General features: G+C 39.2%; 1 protein-coding gene across 2 annotated transcripts in view; it reads left to right on the top strand.

Moving 5' to 3' along the window:
* Nucleotides 1-25,681, top strand: part of LOC114622874 (serine/threonine-protein kinase Sgk3) — a 107,323-nt gene that overhangs the window by 70,439 nt on the left and 11,203 nt on the right. The window contains exons 1-13 of one of the 2 annotated variants that reach the window (XM_028769438.1): nt 1,014-1,103; nt 4,059-4,142; nt 7,256-7,328; nt 7,915-7,990; nt 9,811-9,898; nt 13,533-13,582; nt 15,492-15,549; nt 19,630-19,713; nt 19,811-19,942; nt 22,328-22,440; nt 22,549-22,585; nt 24,006-24,092; nt 24,414-24,509. In XM_028769438.1, coding sequence (XP_028625271.1) covers nt 7,277-7,328; nt 7,915-7,990; nt 9,811-9,898; nt 13,533-13,582; nt 15,492-15,549; nt 19,630-19,713; nt 19,811-19,942; nt 22,328-22,440; nt 22,549-22,585; nt 24,006-24,092; nt 24,414-24,509 — 873 coding nt within the window. In that variant the 5' untranslated portion in view covers nt 1,014-1,103; nt 4,059-4,142; nt 7,256-7,276. Of the gene's footprint in view, nt 1-1,013; nt 1,104-4,058; nt 4,143-7,255; nt 7,329-7,914; nt 7,991-9,810; nt 9,899-13,532; nt 13,583-15,491; nt 15,550-19,629; nt 19,714-19,810; nt 19,943-22,327; nt 22,441-22,548; nt 22,586-24,005; nt 24,093-24,413; nt 24,510-25,681 lie in introns of those variants that run through there. The other variant, XM_028769430.1, reaches the window with a different exon arrangement.

The raw sequence follows: 25,681 nt of genomic DNA, 5'->3' as shown, positions 1-25,681 counted from the left end.
AAGGAAGGAAGGAAGGAAGGAAGGAAGGAAGGAAGGAAGGAAGGAAGGAAGGAAGGAAGGAAGGAAGGAGAAAAATAATAAGAAAACGAAGCTTTGGCTACTGTAGCAGTAATTGTTCCTTTTAGTGCAGATTTTTGCCTATTTGCCTATCTCTTTGGAGAATTGTATGAAACTCACAAGCCCTTTTGTCAGATGTATGTATATAACAATGTTCCTCTGCACTGTTAGCTTTGTACAACTCTCAAGTGCTGTAGACTCTTGAAGTCTCTGAGCCCATGTTAAAAACTCATCCTGAAATTTCCATAGTGCCTTGCAGCATTTATTACTTTACACCTCATTTTAAAATGTTTCCCTGTTTTGCCTCTTTTTCTACCTTAAAGGTAAAGACATTTCTGATTTTAGTGCCACAGTATTTGCTGGAGGGCTTTATAAACAATAGGTGCAGTGAGTATGTGCTAGTCATGTTATCAGTGACTGTTACTGGAACACAGGCAGTTTAAAAATACTTACCTATCTATTTATTTGAATGTGTATGCATTCTTATAGTACACACATACACACACACGTGTGGACCCGTAGAGGACAAACATAATCAGGTATCCTTGGGTGTCCTTTGTCACTCTATGCCAATTCCTGTGAGGCAGGGTCTCTCCTTGAACCTGGGGCTCATGTTTTCTTTGTTACCAAAAGCCAAAAATCCAAAAGCAACCCTCCTATCTCTGCCTTCCCTCCGAGTTTGGATTAGAGGTGTGTGCAGACCACACAGCTTGTTACATAGTTCTGGGACCCAAACTCTGACCTCATGACTGTATAGGCCTTTTAGCCAGCTTTGCCCTTGCTGGGCTAACTTGAGCATATCTTCTGTTGGCCTGGGTAGGTCCTACTGGGGCACTCTGCCGATACAGTGCCTTTGTTCTCAGAATTGCACTTCAGCCCCTTTTTGGACCACCGCTGATTGATTATGAGTAGAGCACCGAGTCCGTGCCAGTGAAGCCCTGTGATCAGTGACTTTCAGCTGGAACCCGTGCTCACATGGGAGCTGAGAAGAGCTGGAGTGTTGGCACTAACTCCCAACACTATGTTCTGCCTTATCAACGTGCAGGGTAACTACAAATGGTAGCTCTCTCTCTCTCAGGGCCCTAGATGTGGAACCAGGAAGCAGTTCCCTGGCCCTATTCTCTGTTCCTAAACAAACACCTTCCTGCATTGATGCAAGCAGAGGTTGGAGTGTGGATCTAGTTAGTCATCTCTCTGTAGTCTCTTAGGTTGCAGAATTGTGTATGTTGTAACAATATCTTAAATGGTCCATACTTGTTAACACATTTGTATAACCATATTTTCTAGCAACATCACCTTGAAGGTTAGCAAAGGCTGTTACAGCTTGGATAAAATGGTGGAGTGTATGCAGCTTTTCTTTCCTTTTCTCCTTGTTCTTACCTTTGGGTTGTTCTATCCTTCAGGAACCTCACTTCCCACCAAGTTTGGCAGACATTCCAACAGTATGAATAGTGGATTAACTTAGGTTTCCTTTGCTCTTTGCAAGGAGATCTACTTTCACACATTCTGTGAAAGAGTAGGGAAGGCCTAACAGGACCCTCACCCTGACATTCCCATGCTATGCCCTGGTGTTTCAGACCCTGCACAAGGCATCTTGTTCATATACTTCCTTCAAGTGCCCAAATGTTTCCTGATTCGAGGTGTGTGTGTGTCCACTTAAAATACAAAATAGCAACCTCACCCTACCCCTTACATTCTCTGCTCCACTTACCTTACTTGCTTTTTTTAAATAGCCATTAACACTACCTAAATATTTTGTCTTTTTATGTGTGTACCTTGCCTACTAAAATGCAAGGTCATTTGAGGAAGGGGTTCTTTCGATATTGTTTCACCAGACCCTTAAATAGATATACTGTAGGTTTAATAAAAATCGCTTGGCTGGAGAGATGGCTCAAACGTTAAGAGCACTGGTTGCTCTTCCATGGAACCCAGGTTCACTTCCCAACACCAACATGGTAGCTCACAACCATCTTCAACTCCAGTTCCAGAAGATCCAGTGTCCTTTAATCGCCTCCTACGGGGCTGTACATGGTGCACAGATGTTCATATAGATGTTCTTAAACATAAAATGAAAAATTTAAGAATATTGGAAAACATTTTTTAATTTAAACGGTTTTCAGTTTTGCCCATTGATGTTTGTTGCTGTTGTTGTAACTCTGCGTGCGTGCGTGCGTGCGTGCGTGTGTGTATTTGCTCCAGAGACTCCATGTCCTGGAACCTAGACTTGGCTATTGTCTTGGCTGTAGCTAAGTAGCCCAGAGAGCCCATCTCCCTGCTTTGTATCCTCACCAGGAAATTGGTACAAGGAATTTAAGATGCCCACAGTCACATAGACCTGGTTTTGTCCCTTTGTGTCCAGGCTGCTTCCACGGCTCCTGATCAGGAGACTCTGACATCCAGTCTTAGTCACATCGATGGCCTGTCACTCAGTCTCCTCATTTCTGACACAAATTCAGTAGTTTTACACAGTGATGAATGTCCATGATTATTCTCTGAAAATAAAAGTTTCATGACATCTGAAGTGTATTTGACAATATGAACTAACAGTTGACATAGACCTGTTCAACATGACTCTTCAGCATCTGCAGCTCAGCGATCCTTGAGCACTGTTGTCCGACATCTGACTGACACATCATTGCCAAATGACTGATAGCAGTGACTTTGCCTCACCTCCAGTGAGATTTCATTGCTTCTCAAAGAAGGATATAGCTTTAATGTGGCTGTCTATCCAAGGGCGCTGTCCATTCATACTGTATATTACAAAATATCAGAGCCTTGTCTTCCTCACAGTGTTATTTAGAATGAAATTGTAGATTTGAATTACCTACTTTTTGTGGGAAAGGATAATTTGTACGCATGTGTTTAGCTGTCTGAGATGAACCTGCTTTTCTCTGACACTAAGAGAATATGAACCCACATAAAGTACATCCTCTAAAACAATGCTTACCTACTTACTGTTATAAAAATTAGATTTATAACTCACCCTTCATCAACCAACCCGTTTTCATATACTTCGGTTACTGTTGTTTTCTAGTTAGAAATAATAGCATCTTTGGGTTTTCAAACTCTTTTTCTCACATTTCATTATAATATATGGAATTGTATTCTGAGGCCGTCTTTGGCTGAATTATGAAAGTTAACTCAGTACCTGCTGATGATTTAATGCCAGCTGTGATACATAGAAGGAGGAAATGATACAGATTTTTAGCTGAAGCTTAATGTTTTTTTTTTGATTAAGTAAATCAGCTTTTTGACTGACATAGTAGGGGCTATAATTCTGCTCACTTCATAGGATCATTGGTTATAATTAAATGAGTTTGTATATGAAGATATCAGACACAATTGTAAAAAGTCATTAGAAAAATGAAAGGATACAATTATGGTTTGAAAGGTACTGTGTAAAAGTGGTCTGGGAAGAAAAGAAGCGGTAGATGAGTGTTTACTGTGGGCCAGGCATCACTTCTGAAAGAACTTTATAACTTCAAGGCATAGTTCCTCGATGAGTAAGAAAATGGCATCATTTAACTCTACCATTTTTTTAGTCTTGAAAAAGAAAATATGAGGCAAGAGTGGCAGAGTGTTAGACGTCAATAGTCCTGACAGCAAGCACACACACACACCCATAGTAGTCTCTGAAAATAACAAAAAGTTCAACAGTTTAATGTTGTGTTTTTACTGGAGTTACATACTCACATACTCTTGTCTTGAATTACTTGGGATGAGCTAATGAGGATAAAAAAAAAACTTCCATCTTATAGTTTGTACTGTTGTGTATGTGTTTTAAAAAACATTTGTCCCAAAGAAGTTGATCACATAAAATTTAAAATGCAAATGTTAAATTATTCAAAAGTAAAGAGTAGTTAACATTGCTAGAACAAAAAGTTTGTTTCATTTGATATGTATTTTTATCTTGGAGAATCACATAAAAACAGTTATCAGTTTTTGTATATGGTCTCTTTGCAGTTGAAGTTTGTTAAAGTATGTCACTCTTATTTTCACAGGTTTATAAAGTTCTGGTGTCTGTGGGCAGAAGCGAGTGGTTTGTCTTCAGGAGATACGCAGAGTTTGACAAGCTTTATAATTCTGTAAGAGACTACATTGTTTTTGTCTAAAGTAAAACATTTGAGAAAAATCCATGAGCTGAGAAATTTATTTGAATGAGTAAATCAATACATTACCAAGTGGAAAAGGGGTTAACTCTTGGAAACATCTTAACTTAATCTTTATGTGGAAAGACAGACAGTTCCAAGTGAACAAGGAGGCTGACAGACAAGACTGAGAGCTCAAGAGCATATTAGTGTCACATGACATTAGACACAAATCCTTTGTGCCAAATAATAATGGTATTCATCAAGGCAGTTCTGAGTAAAATCTTCAACTCTGAGATCTGAAGCTCTTATATCGGAAAGTGTCAACTGCACGTTCCTCTTCTGTGTCTTTCTTAGGAGCGATCGGTTCCAGGTCTCAGATACTGACAAAGCTGAACCACGTTTGCGATCTAAGAGGCCACTGGCTGTCTCAGTGACCGAAGCCATTTCACTCCTGATCCAGCTCTTAAGTCATTCACAGTCAAGTGCCTACAGTTGCACATAGTTTCAGCATATGCAGTGAGGTGCCATGATCATTGAGAGGCAGCAGGCCAGGTTCTGACAGGTGCTGATGTAGGTGGAAGATACTGTCTTAAAAAGTCTTAATGGCAATCAAACAGTGCATTGCGGAAGCCTGGATTAGAACAGCTCTGAGTCCCATGCTTTATTTCAGTTATGGAAGACAAACAAATAAGCAAAACAAACAAAAACCCAATTGTGCTCCCCACCCCCGGTGCATTTAATGAGTAGATTACCAGACATCTTTAGAAAATTGTGTCTATATTCAGAAAGGTAAATTTTCATTTAACCCTGTCTCCTGATTTTAAAAATATGTAAATCTTGGGGCTGTCATCATGGGGGTGGCTCATAATCACCTGAAGTCCCATTTCGAATGCTTTCAGAATCCTCTCTTGCCTTCAGGGACACCAGCACACACAGTGCATATGCAGACACATATCTACATTAATACAATTTTTAAAAATATGTAAATCTGCAAGCTATCATTCATAAGAGTTTTCAAAAACATATTAAGGAGCAGTTATCTCAGCAGAGAGACAAACTGTTTCCCAAGTGGAGTGAGTCATAAGATCTCATGGGTTTTTAGGTCATAAAAGTTAGACTTCTGGCTCACGGTATTTACCATTTCTCTAGCTGCCCTAAATAACACTCAGATGATATACTAATTGAAAATGAACTTACAAATAACAGTGTTCTAGTTTTGAATGACATGTACTTGTCCTGATGTAAGATATTAAATATTTTAGAAAATCTGAATAGTAGCAGAACTTAAAATAGATTAAATGTAAGCTGTAGCCAACTACTCGGAGGTAATGTTTACTGTTTTCCTCTGTTCTTTATGGTTCATTAAAGCTTATGTAATTGAATTTCCTATACAATGTTTTACATACTGCTTAACGAAGTCAAGGTAGTGACTGTAAGTGAAATTACAGTTTTAGAGGAAATTAGTAACTAGTAATGATGGGGTTAGCCTTTGTAACCTTTCCAGTAGTTTTTTTTAGATTATTTCTTTTGGGAATTGGTGAGAGTTGATCTGCTGCCCCTTGCACAGCCGTGGGCACCATCTCTCCATGTTTCTCTCACTGTTTTTCATCTTTTTATATCCTGATTTTGTCTTATAAATGTCTTATATATAAATGTTTCCGATTCTGCCTCTTGTCACCACAAAAAACAATATCAATTTTGTTATTTAAAACTATAAAAATCAGTCTGAACCTGATCTCCATCTCCCTAAGTTTGAAAACTCAAAATGTATTTCCTCTATTTAGAATAAAAGATAAGATAAAAAGTAAAATTTTCAGTTACTGAATATTTTTATTGTCAGCTTAACTGTTTTTAAAGAACATGGTTGGTATTTTTAACTTTAATTAATGCAAATTGTCTAACAGACAGCAGTAACTATATTAGTACATACAAGAAAATAATAAAATATTGCTGACATTGTCGTGGCACACACCTTTAATCCCAGCACTCAGGAGGCAAAGGCAGGTGGATCTCTTGAGTTCAAGACCAGCTTGGTCTACAGAACAAATTCCAGGACAGCCAGAGCAGTATAGAGAAAACCTGCCTTAAAGGGGAAAAAAAAAGCAAGAAAATAATGAAATACCATCACTGTCTTCGATTACTGCTACAATGCTATTTGTTCCATGTTACATATGAACCAGCCCATTGTAATTTTGGCATGCCATTTCATCTGTAAATATTTTAATACTGTTTTATCCAAAAGATAACGATTGTTAAAACACAGTATCACTGTCTGAATCTAAAGCGATCCCTTGATACTGAGTGTCCAGCACTTGTTGATGTGGCAGCTGATAAGTCTCTTAAGTGTCTACAGCCTGTGTGCTTGTTGTGGGATATCATTTGTTTATCCTCTTTAAGTCTGAGATTTGCTGACTGCTTGCTCATAGCATGCAGTAATTATTTCATTCTTTGTATTTTCTGTTACTTGCCAGTCAGATCTGTAGTTTCTGAATGTGTAGATTTTCTATTGCCAGCTGGCTTACAACTTGACTGTCCCTTGTTTAATTTCTTTCTACAATATGTGCTCAGGTAGCAAGTGGCTCTTCAATAAAAGTCAGTTTTTCCTCAAACAAATCTAATAGACAAATGTATTAGGTATTGATAAAAGAGAAAGCTGGAGTTAACGGAGTTGAGGGCAGAATTAACTCACCTTCTCTGAGAATCGTTATTAATCTGTTGCTGTAGATCTTGAGGTGAAGGATGAGTGGAACCTGGAGAACCTAGGTACCATTTTTCAGTCTGAGTTCTTACTTGAATGGGATCTAATTCATCCGCACAAAATATCTGAAAGATGCTCAGTTAGCTTATCCTTATTATACAGACAAACCAAACAAAAAACACTGAGGCCCAGAGATGTTAAGTAACTCTCCAAAGTCATGTACATACCAAACAATATACTGGGACAAACTAAGATAATTAGTAGTCAGTCTGTGGCATTTTATTCATATATATTAGTATTGTATGTTGTACCTTCATACAATGATAAGTCTTTCTTAAGATCATATTGTGTTGTGTGGGCATAAATAGATTTAGAAATTAGCTCACAGAATGCTGTTTTTAAAATTCAGTTGAAGAAACAGTTTCCTGCTATGGCTCTGAAGATTCCTGCCAAGAGAATATTTGGTGATAATTTTGATCCAGGTAAGCAAAAGCTTGATAGTATAACTGTTGAATTCTGGTTGAAGTTTGAAGTAGGTCATGTATTCACTGAAGAATATAATTATTCAGAACTCTTTGTTTTTTGAGATAGAATCTTGCTGTGTAGCCTAGGCTAACCTCAAACTTGTGATCCTCCAGCCTCAGCATCAGGCAAGTACTGCTACTACACCTATTTTGTTCATGAGGTCTATGGTATACAGTCTACTTCACTGTTGAGTAGGTACATAAGCTGTGCACCAGGGAGAGGTAGCAAATGGCTCTTGTTCAGTGCCAAGATACTTACCTCCTCCAAACGTAAGGACTGTGGGCATTGACTCCCTTTCCTCTAACAATGAAGCTGTAGCTTTCTTCTGGGGCTCCTACAAAGTTCTTGTCCAAGTTCAGGTTACATGTATAGATCATAAACACTTAAGCATTTATCCCTCCTTCAGTACCAAGTACCAACTAGGAAATAGCTTCTTAGCCACAGTTTGCTGCCCTTGCTTGTCTATTCTCCCATGAATGTGTCGTGATAGTTGTGTAAGATGACAGAGATATGACTGCTAGTGTACACCTGTCTCTCTTACAGATTTTATTAAACAAAGAAGAGCAGGATTGAATGAGTTCATTCAGAACTTAGTCAGATATCCAGAGCTTTACAACCAGTAAGTACTTTCCTTTTGTTCTAAAGGGACAGTGAAACCAAACCCAAGAGTACTGATTAAACCTCAGGAAGAGGTTTGTGAAATGTTACTGGTTGTGAAATCTTCGAGAACACGTTCTCCTAATTTCTGTATCACTTCCCCTTTAGCTTAGACTTTTCATTCTCTTTGTACCTGTATGATGTCTTAGCTGGTTTCTGTTCTTGTGACAGAACACCATGACCAAAGTCCTCTCGAAAATGAAAGGGGTGGTTTCATCTGACAGCTCTCAGATCTATACTGATAGAAGTCAGGCCAGGAACTGAAACAGAATCCATGGTGGAATACTGCTTGCTGGCTTGCTCGTAGCTTAGTCAACCTGCTTTCTTGTATGGCCAGAAGCACCTCCCCAGGGATAATGACACTAGCCTAGTGAGCTGGGCCCTGACACATTAATCGTTAATCAAGAAAATATACTACAGACTCGCATATAGGCAAATATTACAGAGGTTTTATTTTTTCAATTAAGAATCCCTCTTTATAGATGACTCTGGCTTGTTGCAAGTTGACAAAAATACCATCCAAGATAGAGAAATTTTATGGATCACTGTTTAAATCAGCTGGCATTATAGTTAAGTCTTGCTAACTGGTTGGTATTCTATTTATCCATCACTTGGAAAGGTACCTCTGTATCTTTGACACCCATTAGGATTAGGCCACATGTTATCCGTATGTTCCAGAAGCATAGGTAGTTTCACTCTGATTCTCCAACCTCAGCTCTTAACCCTTTCACCCCCCTCTTCTAAGATGGTCTCTGAGCCTTGCAGGAGTCAGGGTGATAATATAATGTCCCATTTGTGGCTGAGTACCTCCTGACTTAGTCTCTGCACTTTGGTCACTTTGGTTTTTGGAATACTCAGGATGCTGAGTGTTTCACTCAAGTGACTTCTGTCACTTAAGAGTCAATCTAGCTGGGCGGTGGTGGCGCACGCCTTTAATCCCAGCACTTGGGAGGCAGAGGCAGGCGGATTTCTGAGTTCAAGAGTTCGAGGCTAGCCTGGTCTACAGAGTGAGTTCCAGGACAGCCAGGGCTACACAGAGAAACCCTGTCTTGAAGAAACAAAACAAAACAAAGCAAAAAAAAAAAAAAAAAAAAAAAGAGCCAGTCTAACATTTCCATTGTCTAAGCAAGTAACTGCCTGGTAACCATTACTCTGCTTTCTGTCTAAGGAGCTGTCTGTTGCACACATTTCTTTTGAATGAAGTCATACAATGTGTGTCTCTTTTTTTCTTCCTTTATTCATTCTGTGCAGTGTTTTGAGGTTCATCCCTGTCCTAACAGGTATAAGTACTTTATTACATGGCTTGCCACATTGTGTTTGTCCATTTCTTAGTTGGTGGACATTTGTGGCATTTCTCCTTTTGTGCTGTCACAAATAATGTTACTATAAATACTCATGTATGAAATTCAGGGTATACATATTCTTAGGTTTTGTGCATGAAAACCTCATTCTCCATCCCTCCAGCAGCACATGAGCGTGGCCTTTCCTGCTGTTTTATTGATCTGACTTTTTCTGGTTAATGGATATAAAGTGAATCTCAGTTTCAGTTTCCATTTGGATTTCCTCTAATGTGAACTGTCTGTTTATAACTTTGCCTGCTCCTCTGTTGGTTTACCTCTTTTTAAAAGCAGAACTTCTTTATTCCTATTACAATAATGAATAATACAGTTTGTAGTTTTCTTGTGGCAAATGCTAATATGGTGGTTTCTGTTTCTGTTTCTTTTTAAAGGGACACAAGCTGTTCACATACTGTCAGAGTAATAAATTAATCTTTGTTTTCAGTCCAGATGTCCGAGCATTCCTTCAAATGGACAGCCCAAGACATCAGTCAGATCCATCTGAAGATGAGGATGAAAGAAGTACTCCTAAGGTAGCAGGGGGTGCTGAGCTTGACAGAGTAGCAACCTCAGACATGTGCCTGTCTTACTCCAGAGTAACATTAATGTAAAACCAAGAGATCGTGACTATGCTAGGTTTCCTACACTGTAGAATACCTAAAAACAGTTACACCATTTACACACTATCACCCACCCCTCCTTTTTCTTTTCATGTGTATTGTGTGTGCTGTTGTATGGTTCATATGTGTGGACATGCATGTGGAGGTACATATGTGTATGGAAGTCTGAGGTTGATATTGGGAGTCTTCTAAAGTGTCCATGCAAGGAAATGGATATTTAAAAATCACCTGTCTCCTAATACTTTCTTTGTTTTCCAACTATAGGCTTACACTCTTAATTGAAGACAAGCTATTCAAACAGTACTTTAAGGAGTAAAATCCATGTAAATACACTTTCCACACTTGGGCTGCTACTTATGTAAAAATATATGTTGGTTTAGGTTATTGAAGAATGTATTTATCAAGAATTTTTAATTGCATGTATTTATTTGTGTATGTGTTTGCACATGTACACATGAGCACACATGCATGCCCATGCATGGGTGTGGGCGTGGAGGTCAGAGGACTTGTGGGAATGGTTCTCTCCTTCCACCACATGGTTCCCAGGGGAATCAAACTCAGGCTTGGTGTCAAGCACCTTTACCTTGCCAGCAGTTACTAAGAACTTTTAAATAACCATGTGAAGTTCATGGCTAGAAGAGTTCTTGTAGGGTATCTAGAACCAAACCCCTTTATTTTTAGGAAAGGCAGCTTTAAGAAAATTTGGGGTGGGACACATGCCATTCCATGTACAACTTTAGGGAATGGGTTTTCTCCTTCTGTCATGTGGGTCCTGGGGATCAAACTCAGATTGTCAGGCTTGGCAGCAAGTATCTTGACTCACTGAGCCATCTCACCAGCCCGAAAAACCCGTGTTTTACTTTACCTATTCATTTATGATTTATTTAATTTCTTTCTCCCATCCCCACATGTATGTCTGTGCACCGCATGTATGTATGTGCACCTCATGTATGCAGTGCCTACAGAGTCCAAAAGAGTGTGTCAGATCCCCTGGAACTGAAGTTAGAGTTGAGAGCCACCTTGTCAGTGCTGGGAAATAAACCCAGGTCCTCTGGAAGAGCAGCCAGTTCTCCTAACCATTGAGCCATCTCTCCAGTGCCCTTTGCCCCTTATTTTAAAGAGAAAAATATGAGTCGGGAAATCTAGAAACTTAGAATCTCAATTAGTTGTCAATAATTTTTACCTTACCATGAATACAATGATTGTATATCATGTCTTAACATAGTATGTATAGTGAAATACTGTCTAATTTACCTTTGACTAAATTTCAGAGACATGCTCCACTAGGAAAATCATTACCAAGTAGTAAATGTTAGCTATGCATTGATGTAAATCAGGGGATGAATTGTTCATGTGATCTAGTCCATACTTACTACATCTAAGCAAGAAAAATCCTTTTAAAGGAAGACTGCCAGTGAAAAGAACATAGACCAAATGAATCAGCGTATGGTGCTTGCAGACAGGACCCTGGCATGGCTGTCCTCTGAGGCTCTGCCAGCACCTGATTAAGACAGATCCAAATACTCAGAGCTAACCATTGGACTGAGCCCTGGGGACCTCAATGGAGGAGTTATGGGAAGGACTGAAGAATCTAAAGAGGATTGTAACATCATAGGAAGAACAGCAATATCAACTGACCACCCCTTAGAGCTCCCAGGGACTAAACCACCAACAATTGGTTGGTCCATGGCATGTGGCTCCAGCTACATATGTAGCAGAGGATGGCCTTATCTGGCATCCATGGGAGGAGAGGTGCTTGGTCCAGTAGATGCTTGCTGCCTCAGAGAAGGGGGATGCTAGAGGGGTGAGGCAGGAGTGGGTGCGTGGGTTGGGGAGCAACCTCTTAGAGGCAAAAAGGAGTGGGTGGGAGGGTTCGTGGAGGGGAGACTGAGAGTGGGACAACATTTAAAATATAAATAAATAAAATAATAAAAAAAACAGTGTATCTATAACTTGGAGTTATGTTGTCAGATTCTATAAAACACTGCATTATTTACTCCTAAAAGTTAATCTCATGTTAAATTAAACCATGGCCAATCTCATCCCATGATCCCAGCATAGTATAATCTTATTCTATCGTGATTCATGTATTTCTCTCCTCTGAGAGTTGAAATTTATTGTATAAAAGTTTTCATATCAAGATAGAAAATAAATTGTGGTTATGACTTTAAAGTTGGCTGTAAGATTTTGAAATAACCAACTTTCAAAATATTTGAAGGATGAGAGTGTTTGCCATTTACTTTTTTATAAAGTATTGTGTCACCTGGAGATTATAAATCTGAAATAGATTTCAGTAAAAACATGATAATCTTACATGGAATGTAATTCTGTTCTTGTAAAGGTGTGTGTGGTAGATATACATAAAAGTCGTTTAATTTCCTGAATGTATAAAGAACTTCAAAGTGGATTTGTGGGAAGCTAATTTCACTTATACTTGGCTTTTGTAAAAGTGTCTGCTGTGTGCTGAGTTGGAAGCTCATAGGCAGCATACATACCCAGAGGTCCTGGTTTAATCCCTTGTACTCAAGAGAAAACAGATGCTGCCTATGACAGGATCGCTAGATTCAACTTGGGGAGTTTTCAGTTGAGTTTTCGAGTGAACGAGAATCCTTTAAAGTTAAATTGCTTTGTGCTTTAACAGGTGAGTAAGGATTGCTAAATTGATCCTGGGCTTTAATTTACTGTGTTTAAAACTTTGAAACTACTAAACTGCTGGGAATGAGAGAAAATCCTGTCCCTGTCATATTTACTTTAGAGATGATTCTGCCAGGGGCTGAGAGAGAAATCAATCAGTCTACCAGTGGGTGAACCTGAGTTTGGATCCATCCCCAGTACCCAGAGGAAAGCTGAGTATGGCAGTGTAGCTGAAGCGCCTGGGGTGGAGACAGCAGGTTCCAGGGGCTTGCTGGCCAGCCCCAGGCTCAGTGAGATTGTCTGTTAAAGATAAGATCCGGTCAGTTCCAGGGCTCCACTCCACTCAGTCGTATCTGCTGTGCATGGTCCTCGTTAATGTCAACCTTGCCTTACATTTTTTTAATATTTGAAAGACAAGCTGGGCAGTGGTGGTGAACGCCTTTAATCCCAGCACTTGGAAGGCAGAGGCAGGTGGATTTCTGAGTTTGAAACCAGCCTGGTCTACAGAGTGAGTTCCAGGACAGCCAGGACTACACAGAGAAACCCTGTCTCAAAAAAAAAAAAAAAATTGAAAGACAAGGAGGCTTGGTAACCAGTTTCTAAGTGTAAAGTGATGGTTCCTGTTAGAGTTGTTTTCTGTGCTTGTCTCTTCCTAGCAGCTTTGTCTGCTCCTTGTGCATTTAACACCGAGTGTCATTTCTGGCTCTTTTTCTTTCTTGCAACTGATCTTGAAAGTTATCATAGTAAAAGTGACTGGTCATACTGATATTTCAAGAACTAGGACATTAGGCTTCTTTGATATAAATTGCTGTCTGTGTTACAGTTATATAATTTTATATCAAGGCATCCATTGATTTGTAATCTTTGACACTAATGAGAATACTATTCTTCTCCCCCCCCCCCCCCGAAATAGCCACATTCTACCTCACGGAACATCAACCTGGGACCAACTGGAAATCCTCAGTAGGTTTAATTTATTTCAACTTTTTTTTTTGAGAATAAGCATTTTTGTGAAATTCTAGTTTTAACTGGAGGCCTGTGAAGTATGTCAGTAGACACAGAGAATGTAATGCTGTCGTGTGCTTCACTGTGTGTGCGTGTGTGTGTATGTATGTGTGTGTGTATGTGTGTTATGTTTACACGGTTGCATTTGCTTCCTTCTGTTTAAAACATTATTTTGTTAAAGAACAAAATAGCCCAAAGAACAGGTTTTTATAAAAGAAATATACCTATATTTAATTAAATATTTTTAATATATCTGTTTATTTTTAATTAATTTTTATTTAACATATAAAATACTGGCTTCTTATAGCATTTTCATGTATGTGTAGGTATGCTCTGTTCAGACTTGGCCCCCAGCACACACACGGACCCATCCTCTCTGCCATATACTCCCCTTTCCACTTCCATGTTATTCGTGTGTGTACATACTGTTAAACTTTGACTCAACACATAAAAGATGTGAAAATGTGTTTTGTCACTTCCTGTCTTGCTTTGTTCTTTCCCCTTGAGATCCTTGACTCCCCTTTTCTAGACCTTCTACTTTTGCACCCGCTGTGTGTGAGAGAAGATGTGCGCCATTTGCCCTTTTCTTGAGTCCGGCTTATTTGCTTAGTGCATTCTTGTTAATTTTTACCTTTTAAAATATTTAGTCTGGACCAAGTTTTAGGTTAAATGTGTATGAACAGACTTTAAACCTTTCTAGAGTTTATGTATTTACTTACTGTGTGTAGACGTGTGCGTGGAAGGTCACAGGGCAGCTTTTAGGAGTCAGTTCTTTGCTTGCACCATTTGATTCCCAAGCATCAAGCTCAAGTCATCAGGATTGGTGGCAAGCTCCTTTGCCTGCTGAGCTAATCAGATCCCCTGCTTTTTTGTTGGGGTGGGTGGGTTGGTTGGTTGGTTGGTTTTGCTAATTACTTGACATTTCAAACCTAAATGAAGTGATTCCTCCTCTGGTACAATCTAGGAATTCTGGCTCTCTATAGGAAACATTCCTAGATACTTAAAGGTCACTGTCCCACCTGCTGCCATGTGCCTTTACCAACATACAGCCAGTGCTGTTTCTATCTGCTAGGCTTGAATAAATACAAAGGCAGTGTTCTCTCTGGAGTTCTGTTCCTGGCTTTCCTTCATTGCATGCATGAGAATAATCCACTGAACTCTTACAATTTCAGTGTGCAGTAAGGGACTTAGATGTTAAACATTGGAGATTTCTCTTCATCAGAAAATGTCCTTGGGGGGCTGAAGAGATGGCTCAGTGGTTAAGAGCACTGACTGACTGTTCTTCTAGAGGTCCTGAGTTCAGTTCCCAGCAACCACATGGTAGCTCAAAGCCTTGTAATGGGATCTGATGCCCTCTTCTGGTGTATCTTAGGAGAGCAACTATGTTCTCACATAAATAAATAAATAAATAAATAAATAAATAAATAAATAAATAAATCTTTTTTTAGAAAAGAAAGAAGAAAAAAAAAGCACCCTTGACATTTTTTTGGGTGTTAGCACCTAGTACCTTGTTTTGAAGAATTACCAAACACTACTTGAACCTAATGTATGTAGGTTTCTTATATCTGTGTCTATATATTATGATGCTTATAAAAGCTTGTCTCTATTTTTTTTCTCTTAGAATTTTATTGAAGTACCTCTTAAACAGAGCTTAAACAGGGCTTATATAATTTAGTTGGGAGAAAATGATATTGCTGTTAACAAAGGAGATGTGCTAGTTTAAAAGCTTGGAAAATCTGGCATGAATCCAAAGTTTTGTTCCCCCAAATTAATTTGTTAAATTAATGAAGTACAAGGAAATGTTTAAGAGTTTATATTTTAATTTCTAGACAACTCAAATTTTTTTGTCATTGTTAATTTCTTTTAGTGCTAAACCAACTGACTTCGACTTTTTAAAAGTTATTGGAAAGGGCAGCTTTGGCAAGGTAAGAGTTTCTAGTGTTCCCATCTGTGACTAAGCACTAAAGGAGTGGCTGCTTTACATGTGCGAGTCATTGGGCTTTTCTGTTGGCAAGATACCGACTTAATAGTCTTTCTCTGCCGAGTCTCAAGGAGACGAGATATGTACTGAAATTCAAAGATGAAGTGCTTAGGTTCAGTGTGTCCTTATTGAGAACTTAGTGTGTGCCAAATGCTTGTCAGGGTTCTATTGAGAAAACTGACTTAGTGATGCTTACAGCCTTTTGGGGTAAATAGTGTATTAAAGAATTCACCCAGGTAGTTGTAAATAATATTGGGTCTGTGGTGAAATGAACAGGTGGACTGACAGTATGTAGGCAGCTCAGTTGGTCAGGAATAACCTTTGGAAGGAATCCTTTTAAATGGAGGCTAGAAAGACCGAAGTGGGCATTTCTGTGGGTTACAAAGAAAGGAAAACCTACTTAATCTAAGAGCATTAGAGCCATCCCAGATCTGGACAGTGCCCAGCCATGCCAAGAAGGTTGGCATGGTCAGCAAAAGTGTCACAGGAGAATCTATCTGAACCACCAAATACATTTATTCTTTTTTGCAAACTTCACTAAAACTTGTAGTAAAAATTAATATATGTATATTTAATTGTATTTTAATATATTTATAATTATATATATTTAATTATATTTCCTTATATTTGTAGCTTTTTGTATTTTTTGAGTTTTCTGACTTGCTTTGAGAGCAGGAAAGGACCACACTGCTAATCCTGTTTGTGTTTGTCTATTTATCAGATAACACAGTGATCACTTGTCACATTGTGCTAATATACACAGCAGAGAGTTAGAAATGGATCCTACTCTCTGGAACTATAGTTTATCAGAATGCTGTAAGTGGTCTGTCATTACAAACAATGTTGACAGATGTCAAGAAGTTAGTGGCCATTAACCCTGGTTAAATCTCCCTTTGCTTTGCATTCAAAGCAATGACAAGCTGGGTGTGCTGATTGATGCATGCTTATAATCTTAGGATTATAAGCTTGGGAGTCTGAGGTGGGAGGACGGGGATTTCAAAGCCAGCCTGAACAACATAGCATGATGCCATCCAAAAAGAGCAGAAGGATACATGGTGGGCTTTGCTGTTGCTCTGACGCTCTGGTTATGTCTAGAAGCCACAGGAAGTGGTTTTGTATGTAGTATGAAATGTAGGGTAATTGTTCATCTTTTCCGAGTGGCTTTATGGCTAATATTACAGAGTTCATTGAAACACAATACCTCCCAATACACACTGGGCTATAAGACCACCTCTATCAAATATTTAGCATTTATGTATGAACGAATCTGGTTTTGGACATTATGGTATGTAGTTCTGTTTCTAGACTTTATTTTCTGTTCTGTCGGTCTGTTTGTGTTTCCTGGCATCAGTGTTGTGTTGTCTTGACAGACATAGTCTGATAGCCAGCACAGGCCATCCACTCTTCTTCAGGAGGATAGTCTTAGCCCTTTCTATGTCTTAGAATCATGTCTAGTTCTACAAAATTTAGGTGGAATTTAATTTGAATGACATTCAATCTGCAGATAAGGTTAGATGGGGGAGAATTGATGTTTTTATATCTATAGACGTGGTATAAACTTTTCAATAATTAAATATTTTAACTTTTTCTTAACATTTTATAATATCCTATATATGATTTTACACCCAGTTTATTAAGTGTGTTCTTTGGTGTTTCTTTTGAACTATTGAAAACTGTTGTTAATCATTGATGGTCAATATATTTATGATCTGTGACACTGCACAGGAACACATATACACTAGGAAAGGCATATGCAGGCATGCTCAAAGCATCATTTTTCACAAATAATTTATCAAGAGAGCATATACATTACAATATAATATTCTATGTGACAACATAGACCATAAAATCTATTCCACATGCTATAATATATCATTTAGAGTGAAAAGAATGAAAAGGGGACTTTGTATAATTATTAATATATAATTTGGGAAACCAGAACTTACTAGTTATTGCACAGTAAAATAGTGGTATACTTACCTTTGAGAAGGAATGGAATGAAGTCATGATGGAGCAGTTTTGGCATACTTTACTTGACCTATGTAGTGTTATATAGGTTTTGTAAATGCTTACCAAGTTTTATGTCTTAATATGTACAAGCTATGTTTAATAGAAACTAAAAATTTTGTAGGTAATATAAACCCACAAGGTTCAATAAAATAAAAGACCAATATGCAAAAGCAAAGCAAACACAAATATAGAGTCACAGTCTGCTTGAAAAATAGTATATTATGTGAATAAGCTATGTGACGGTTGAGTGTGTGTCAGCTCTTTCCAGGGTATGGTTTCAGTTCAGTTTCCATTTGCTGATTTGCTTCTTAATTTTTTATGTATTGTTCAAATTTGCCAGTTACTAAATAAAGGAAAACACTGTGAGGGGAAATCGGAGCCGTCTGAGTGCAGTAGTCTTTGATGTATGTGCTAAGAATGCATTTAAAGATGATCCAGTCTGTATCAGAGAAAGAAGGGTCGGCTAGGTGAGAGTTGTCACAAAGGGGGAAAAATAAGGAAGGAAGGGTGTTGCTCAGTCTGTAGAGAGGATGAGGAACCACAAAATGTGCTTGGACAGAGAATATTTCATACTAAAGTTGTTTTGACTCCATCTTTATGAATTCCAAACATTTTTAAATCAATAGACTTATTTTGGGGAGAGCTTTACATAGCATGCCATATGCTAATACAATACAAACCATCACAGCAAGCCAGTGTTGATGTTAGTATTAACATACTTGCATCATTTATTTGGATTTTGTAGCTTTTACCTTCTCTTTTCCTATCCAGCTACCACTATACACGGAGGTTTCATGTCTGCTCGGGTTCGTCTTGGCTACCAGTTTCCCAGACTTCCCTTGCTTTTGATGTCCTTGACAGTTTGAAGTCTAGTGAACATGCATATTGTAGGAAGCTCCTCTGTTGGGCTGCTCTGATGTTTTTCTCAAGTTCAGACTGAGGTTCTGTATTTGGACCAGAGAGATGGATGGCAGTTCTAGAAGTAAGCATGCTAGTGTCAGTAGTTGATGTCCTGGGTTTTGAAATGCCTTGGGACATGTCCTTTAGTAATTACACAGCTTAATTTATGGTAGTCTTTTATACCTTACCATTATTCTCACGTATCACAGAATGTAAATGTGTTTGAATGAATACATTCATATGCAGTTTCATCACTGAAGACATCACAAAGTATACAGCTTACTACATGTCTAGGCCTTGCACATTACATCATAGTATACATGTCAGTCATTGACTACAACATTGTTATGTGTAGCACAATCTTGAATATGTCTTTCTTTTCTGGTACAACATCCTCTTTTTTTTAATGTATATATACAAGCCAGACCATTATAAATATACAACAGTCCGTCTTGCCTCTTCCTCTACATGTCTAGGCCGTGAACTCCATTGTATACATGTCAGTCATTGACCAAAGCATTGTTATGTGTAGTATGACCTTGTGAATTCAGAGCCTGTAAGAGAAGCCTGCATAAAATAACAATGCATTATGTTCACTGAAGAAAATCAGCCCCTTTATGTACCTACCAAGGTTATAGCTTCAACATTTTCTTTTTATTAACTTATTTACTTGTGAGTATCTGTGTGTATAGAAGTCAGAAAGAACCTGTGGGAGTCAGTTCTGTCCTACCACATGGCTCCCAGGAATCAAAGTTCTCATCAGGCCGAGGAGCCTTTACCCACTGAGCGTCTCCACAGCTCCACTTCAGTATTTTCTAAGCTAACTCCTCAAAGGGGGACACATACAGAAAGTCCTTTAGTAGTTTGTATTTGGTGATGAATTTAGTAAAAATCTCATTACTAATATAGTAAATAACAAATAAATGATCTCTCGCTATTCAAATAATCAGAACCGTTTTTGTTTTATTAAAACATCTAAGAAAAAGTAGAATTATAGACGTAAATTCAGTAGTGTTTCATCTTCAACACAAAACACATGTCCCTTTGGGGCATGCTTTTTAGAAACTTTAAAAATACCACAAACTCATCACTCATTTGCAAATCTTTCTAACAGGTTCTTCTTGCAAAACGGAAACTGGATGGAAAATTTTATGCTGTCAAAGTGTTACAGAAAAAAATAGTTCTCAACAGGAAAGAGGTAAAGTAAAATACCTGTTTCTCCTGAGCCTATTTCTTTATGAGCAGTTGTTTTCTGGTATACACTACAAATTGATATTTTGCATTTTTTTTTCCAGCAAAAACATATTATGGCTGAACGCAATGTGCTCTTGAAAAATGTGAAGCACCCATTTTTGGTTGGATTGCACTATTCTTTCCAAACAACCGAAAAGCTTTATTTTGTTTTGGATTTTGTTAATGGAGGGGAGGTGAGTTTTGTAATTAGTTGTCTGATAGAGACCATGGCTAGTAAAAAAAAAAAAAAAGTAGTGTGAGATCCAAAAGGCTCTTATGTAAGTTTTGAGCTGACTGTGCTTTATCAACAGCTGTTTGTAGAGTGAAAACAATATTCAGTGGACCACACACCGTGCAGGACATAGAGAAGTTACAGGCATCGCGTGTGGTTTTGTCAATGCTGTATTACAAAATTGTTCCAACCATTGCCTAGGAATGTTAGCCAGACATGTTATTTTCTAAAATGATCAAACTGTTCATCAGTGAGTGACCCCTCCCCAGAGTTAAGCTGATGAGGGATTGTTTGATGTTGTATCAGCTTCCTGATGGTACATTTGGATTTCAGCATGTTAGAGTCTGGCAAGATCTGTCTCAGAGAAATTTTTTTTTTAAAAGAAAAAGATAATTGTAATCACTGAGTCCTCTCTTCTGTTTGTGCCAGTAAACCATGGTCCTCAAAACTCTCAGTCAGAAGACTGTTGAAACCCGGTCTTAAATGCCACTGTCCAGCAACTGATACAGTGTTAGTGTGTGTAAAGTATTACCTGTATGCCCAGGACTCTGGCTCCTTGGGAATTACTTTATCATCATGACAGCCACATTGTATAAGACAAAGCTGTCCAGCTGGCCAGAGCAAGTCATGGAGTTGTTGCTACTGAGTAAGCTTGGCAGTGTGGTAACAGATTTCAGCCAGTTGGCCATCCCCGGTCTTCTACTTCCCAGTCCCCTTAGATTTCTAATTCAGTTGGTCTCTGATCCGCAAGTGTCTCTAAAGTTTATTTAAGTAATATATCTTACAACACCTTTACAAAGGAATCCTCTCTCCCTCCTCTCAGCAAAGAGAAGAGACTCAATGTTGCTGTGCTTCAGTTGACCATAGAATAAAGGTGAAAGAAAAAGAGAATGAAGCTGGGCATGGTGGTGTATGCCTTTAATCCCAGCCCTCGGGAGGCAGAGGCAGTGAGATCTCTGTGAGTTCAAAGCCAGCCTGGTCTACAAAGTGAGTTCTAGGACAGCCAGGGCTACATGGTGAAACCCTGTATGGAAAAAAAAACCAGAGAGAGAGGATGAATATGAAATATAAAATGAGTTACAAGCAATAAAAAATTTGAAATCAGAGACAACTTTGTCAGTGTTACTCTGTTCCACTTCAGATTGAAGGTAGACATCTCAGTCATGAGCCTCTCTTCCCTGCCTCTCAGTCTTTGAAATGTTCACGGGAGACATCTAAGTGGATGAGGGCCATTTTCTTATCTGTGGTTTCTTCATATTTTGGGCCTGTGCTTTTGGATCATTTTACACAGCGGTTGTTCAGACCTGAGCAATAAAAGTGGAAAGATGCTCATTGCATCCACAGGATGAGCTGTGCTAGGACAGTCGGGGTAGGGCACGAAGTGCTGGAGAGTGACTGCACTAGGGTGGAGGTTCCGTGTGGCCGGCAGGAGGAGGACTAGAGATAACGCCAGAAAGCAGGGTTGAGGCGGAGTGTGGTCTTATCCTGTGCTCTGTTTTTAACTGTCTCTTAGGTGTGTTGTCTTGTTTCTGTTGTTTGAGACAAGGCCTTGCTATGTATGTAGTTCTTTTTCACTTGGCACTCCCTATGTAGCCATGGCTGTCCTTAAGCTTGTGATAATCCCTCTGCCTCAGCTTCCTGAGTGCTGGGCTTGCAGGCATGTGCCAACATAGCTTGTTTGTTTGTTTGTTTTATATGTAGAGCCTCACTAGATAGCCTAGGCTGTAGGTCTCAGTCTCAGCCCTCCCTCCCACTCCATGTGTGACGGTCATGCAGCACTGTGTCCAACTTCTCTGTCCCATTGTTTTTAAATCTTGACTTGAGACATGGAATTTTTGTGTACTACTTATTCTCTTCATTGGAGCCAAGTGGACTGCCAGAAATGAGTTTTAGGATGCTGGGCAAATTCTGAGCTAGCTTCCTCATCAGTTTCCTACCTCACTTAGGTCTGTTGATTGGGAAGATTAAGTAACATAAGTGTATCTTTATACCTCACACAGAGCTTTTGGTTTACCAAGCTGTCCACAAGGCCCAGTAATGGTATTTACAGGTAGTTGCATGGCAGCATCAAGGTTGTAGATTTTCCGTAATCTTTTCTAAAGTGGCTATCTAGAATGGTATGGAAACTGCCACACTGAGGACCGAGTGCAGTACAGGGAGATAAGAGAAATCAGTGAAGCCAGTGGTACAATAGCTAGATAAGAGACGGACTCATGGTTGAAGATGAGAGATACAGACAGGACAGCTGGGCCTTCCTGAGCTTCCATCTCATGATAAGTATATCAGAAATGACATTTTTCTGTGATGCCACATGTGACCACACTAACAGCTCCTCTCCCTCCTGCAGCTCTTCTTTCACCTACAAAGAGAAAGGTCTTTTCCTGAACCCAGAGCGAGGTTTTATGCTGCTGAGATTGCCAGTGCCTTGGGTTACCTGCACTCCATCAAAATAGTGTACAGGTGAATCATGTGTCTAAGTTACATGGAAAATACCTCCTGAAATGTCTAAGGTTTCTTGAAGTATTTCAGATGGGAGTCATATTTTTCTTTTCTTTTAATTCAATATAGAGACTTGAAGCCAGAAAATATTCTTTTGGATTCAATGGTAAGTATTATCTTTTTAAAAATCTTGTAGTTTTCATTTCCTTGTTGTTGTTAGCCATGGTAGGAAATTGTCTTACAGGTTCCACACTGTATGACTGCATTTCTGTAATATTCTTGACGTGACGTTGTGCTTTGATTATCCTGTTAGTGTTTATAAGGGGACAAGGTTGGAAAAAGGGGAGCCCACAGAGATAAGGAACAAGCATGAGGCCCCTTGTGAGGAAGCAGTTGTCTGTCTTGAGTGTCGTCAGAGCTACAGCCGTACACATAGAGTGCATAAAACTGCACACATACACACAGGATTACACATATGCAAAGTAGTGGCACCAAATAAAGCCAGTATTGTAATTAGCAATTTTGTACTAATGAGAATTTCTTGCTTGACATTTGAACAAAATGTCAGCTCTAGGGTAAACTCGATGAGGTTACGGTTTCTACTGTTTTTGAAATTTTATTTGTTTTTATAGTTATTTTAAAATAAAAAGGGTTTCAAAATTGTCAGTTCAGCTCCTGGGATACAACTCAGTGGGTAGAGTGATTGCCTAGCATGCAGGAAGCCCTGGATTCACCTTACTTTATTATTTATTTATTTATTTATTTATTTATTTATTTATTTATCTATTTATTTGGTTTTTTGAGATGGGGTTTCTCTGTATAGCCCTGGCTGTCCTAGAACTCACTCTGTAAACCAGGCTAGCCTCAAACTCAGAAATCTGCCTGCCTTTGCCTCCCAAGTGTTGGGATTAAAGGCATGTGCCACCATTGCCCGGCTTACTTTAAAAAAAAAAAAAAAAGGCGCAGCTGTACATACCTGTAATCCCAGCACTTGGGAAGTGGAGGCAGGAGGCTCAAGATATCCAAAAGTTTTAGGCCAACCTAGGGTTATATGATACTCTGTCTCAAAAAAACTAAAAATAATGAACTAGCAAGATTACATAATGGGTTAAGGACACTTGCCTCAAAGTCTGATAACCTGAGTTCCATTTCCAGGACCAGTGTTGGATGGAGAGATCTGACCCTAACTTGTCTTCTGACCTGCACACATGCATGCACATGCGCATGTGTGTGCACGCACGTAAATAAATAAATGTAAAAAGTTTAAAATAAATGTAAAAGGGTGTAAAAAATTGTATAAGGATGGGTCAGTGGTTATGAGCAGTTGGTAGTCTTACAGAGGACCCAGGTTTGGTTCCCAGCATCCACACCTGGTGGTTCACAACTACCTGTATCTGTAGTTACAGAGAGTCTGATGCCTTCTGGTATTCTCAGGCACCTGCCTTCCTGTGGTAAGCATAGACTCACACAGGTGCACATACACAGAAAATAGAAAGTTGTTACAATGAAAAGCTTGTTAATTCCTATCTAGACATTGTTAATTTATGTCTGCACATTGCTTTATCTAACTGCCTTCTATTTGTCAGGGACATGTTGTCTTAACAGATTTTGGACTTTGCAAAGAAGGAATTGCTATTTCTGATACCACCACAACTTTTTGTGGTACACCAGAGGTAAGAAATATGTCTGATCATTGATATAATTTATAAAATATAAATACAAGTCACACTCTACATCTACAGAAGAAGTGAAATAAAACCTGTTAGAGCTTCCAGCTTTCTAGGGACTTAGAATGTATAGTGAGAATTTTTCACGGTGACGTGACATGCTACAAGACCCTTGGGAAGGACAGAATGAGAGTGTACAACTCACTGAAAATCTAGATGTACGTCTTTAATTATGAGTAACAGAGCCTGAAATTTGTTCCCTTTTCGGTTCCTAAATTCTGTCTTGAGTTCACTGGGTTGCTGTCATGTTCCCATTTTTTTCTGTAGTACCTTGCACCTGAAGTGATCAGGAAACAGCCCTATGACAACACTGTGGACTGGTGGTGCCTGGGAGCTGTTCTGTATGAGATGCTGTATGGGCTGGTATGTGTTTCTGTTCCTTATTGTTCACTGCACCATCGGTAACATAGTAACTAGTAAGCCTGAAGTTCCTTAGGTGGTACCAACAGCGCAGCACTGGCCTTGTTAAATGAGTCTAAAACCGTGTCAGATGGAAATAAAAGTTTTCAGTTAACATATTACTATTATGTCTTAAAAGATGATGCCTTTGGGGTTTTGCCTTTCATTCTGTTTTTATTGGGTTGAGTTAATACAGGCATTTCCAGCTTTTATACCACTGGATACCACCTGTTTCCCTTCTCTGAAACATCATGGCTTTAAAGAATTCACTGGGGGAAAAAAAGATGTTTACTGTGAAATTGAATGCCACAGTTTTCAGTAACGATGCCTAAGGCCAACCAGAGTTACTGGTTAAAATGAAATTTTATTAACTATACTAAGATACCACTCCAACCCAGAGCAACCTATTTAGGGTTTTTGGTTTGTATATCTTCATAATAGTTCATTTGTTTTTCTTTTATGTGGTGGGGGGGGCAAAAGTCAGCTTCTTCCATAGCTGTCCACCGTTTTTTGTTTTGTTTTGTTTTGTTTTGTTTTGTTTTGTTTTTTTGGGGGGTTTGGTTTTTTTCGAGACAGGGTTTCTCTGTGTAGCCCTGGCTGTCCTGGAACTCACTCTGTAGAACAGGCTAGCCTCGAACTCTCGAACTCAGAAATCCGCCTGCCTCTGCCTCCCAAGTGCTGGGATTAAAGACGTGTGCCACCACCGCCCGGCTGTCCACCGTATTTTTTGAGACAGTCTCTCATTGAGCCTCTAGTTCACCAATGTGTCTAAATAGGCAGGTTAGCAAGCCCTAAGTACCTTTGTGTTTCTGCACCCAGCACTAGATTACAGGCATGACTGGCATTTTATATGGGTACTGAAGATCTGGGTGCAGGTCCTCTTGTTTATACAGCAAGTACTTCAGTGACTGAGCCATCTCTTGGGACAGCACCTAAATTTTGCTTTTCTCTAGCCCATTTGAAATCTTTGGATTGCTTTCTACATAGTTTTTGTGGTCCCTAAGTATAGAGCAGCCCCATGAATGACCATGACATTGCTGGTGCTAAATGCTCATCAGCTGGCGGGGGGCGGGGGGAGGGGGGGGGTAGGTGGGCAGGTGGTGAGGGACGGGGTGAGGGTGTGGGGGTGGGAGTGG

The sequence above is a fragment of the Grammomys surdaster genome, unplaced genomic scaffold, assembly GCF_004785775.1.
Source record: "Grammomys surdaster isolate TR1022 unplaced genomic scaffold, NIH_TR_1.0 64, whole genome shotgun sequence".
Classification (NCBI taxonomy): domain Eukaryota; kingdom Metazoa; phylum Chordata; class Mammalia; order Rodentia; family Muridae; genus Grammomys; species Grammomys surdaster.
Note: the sequence above shows the minus strand (reverse complement) of the source record. Positions and strands in the feature narration are given on the sequence as shown.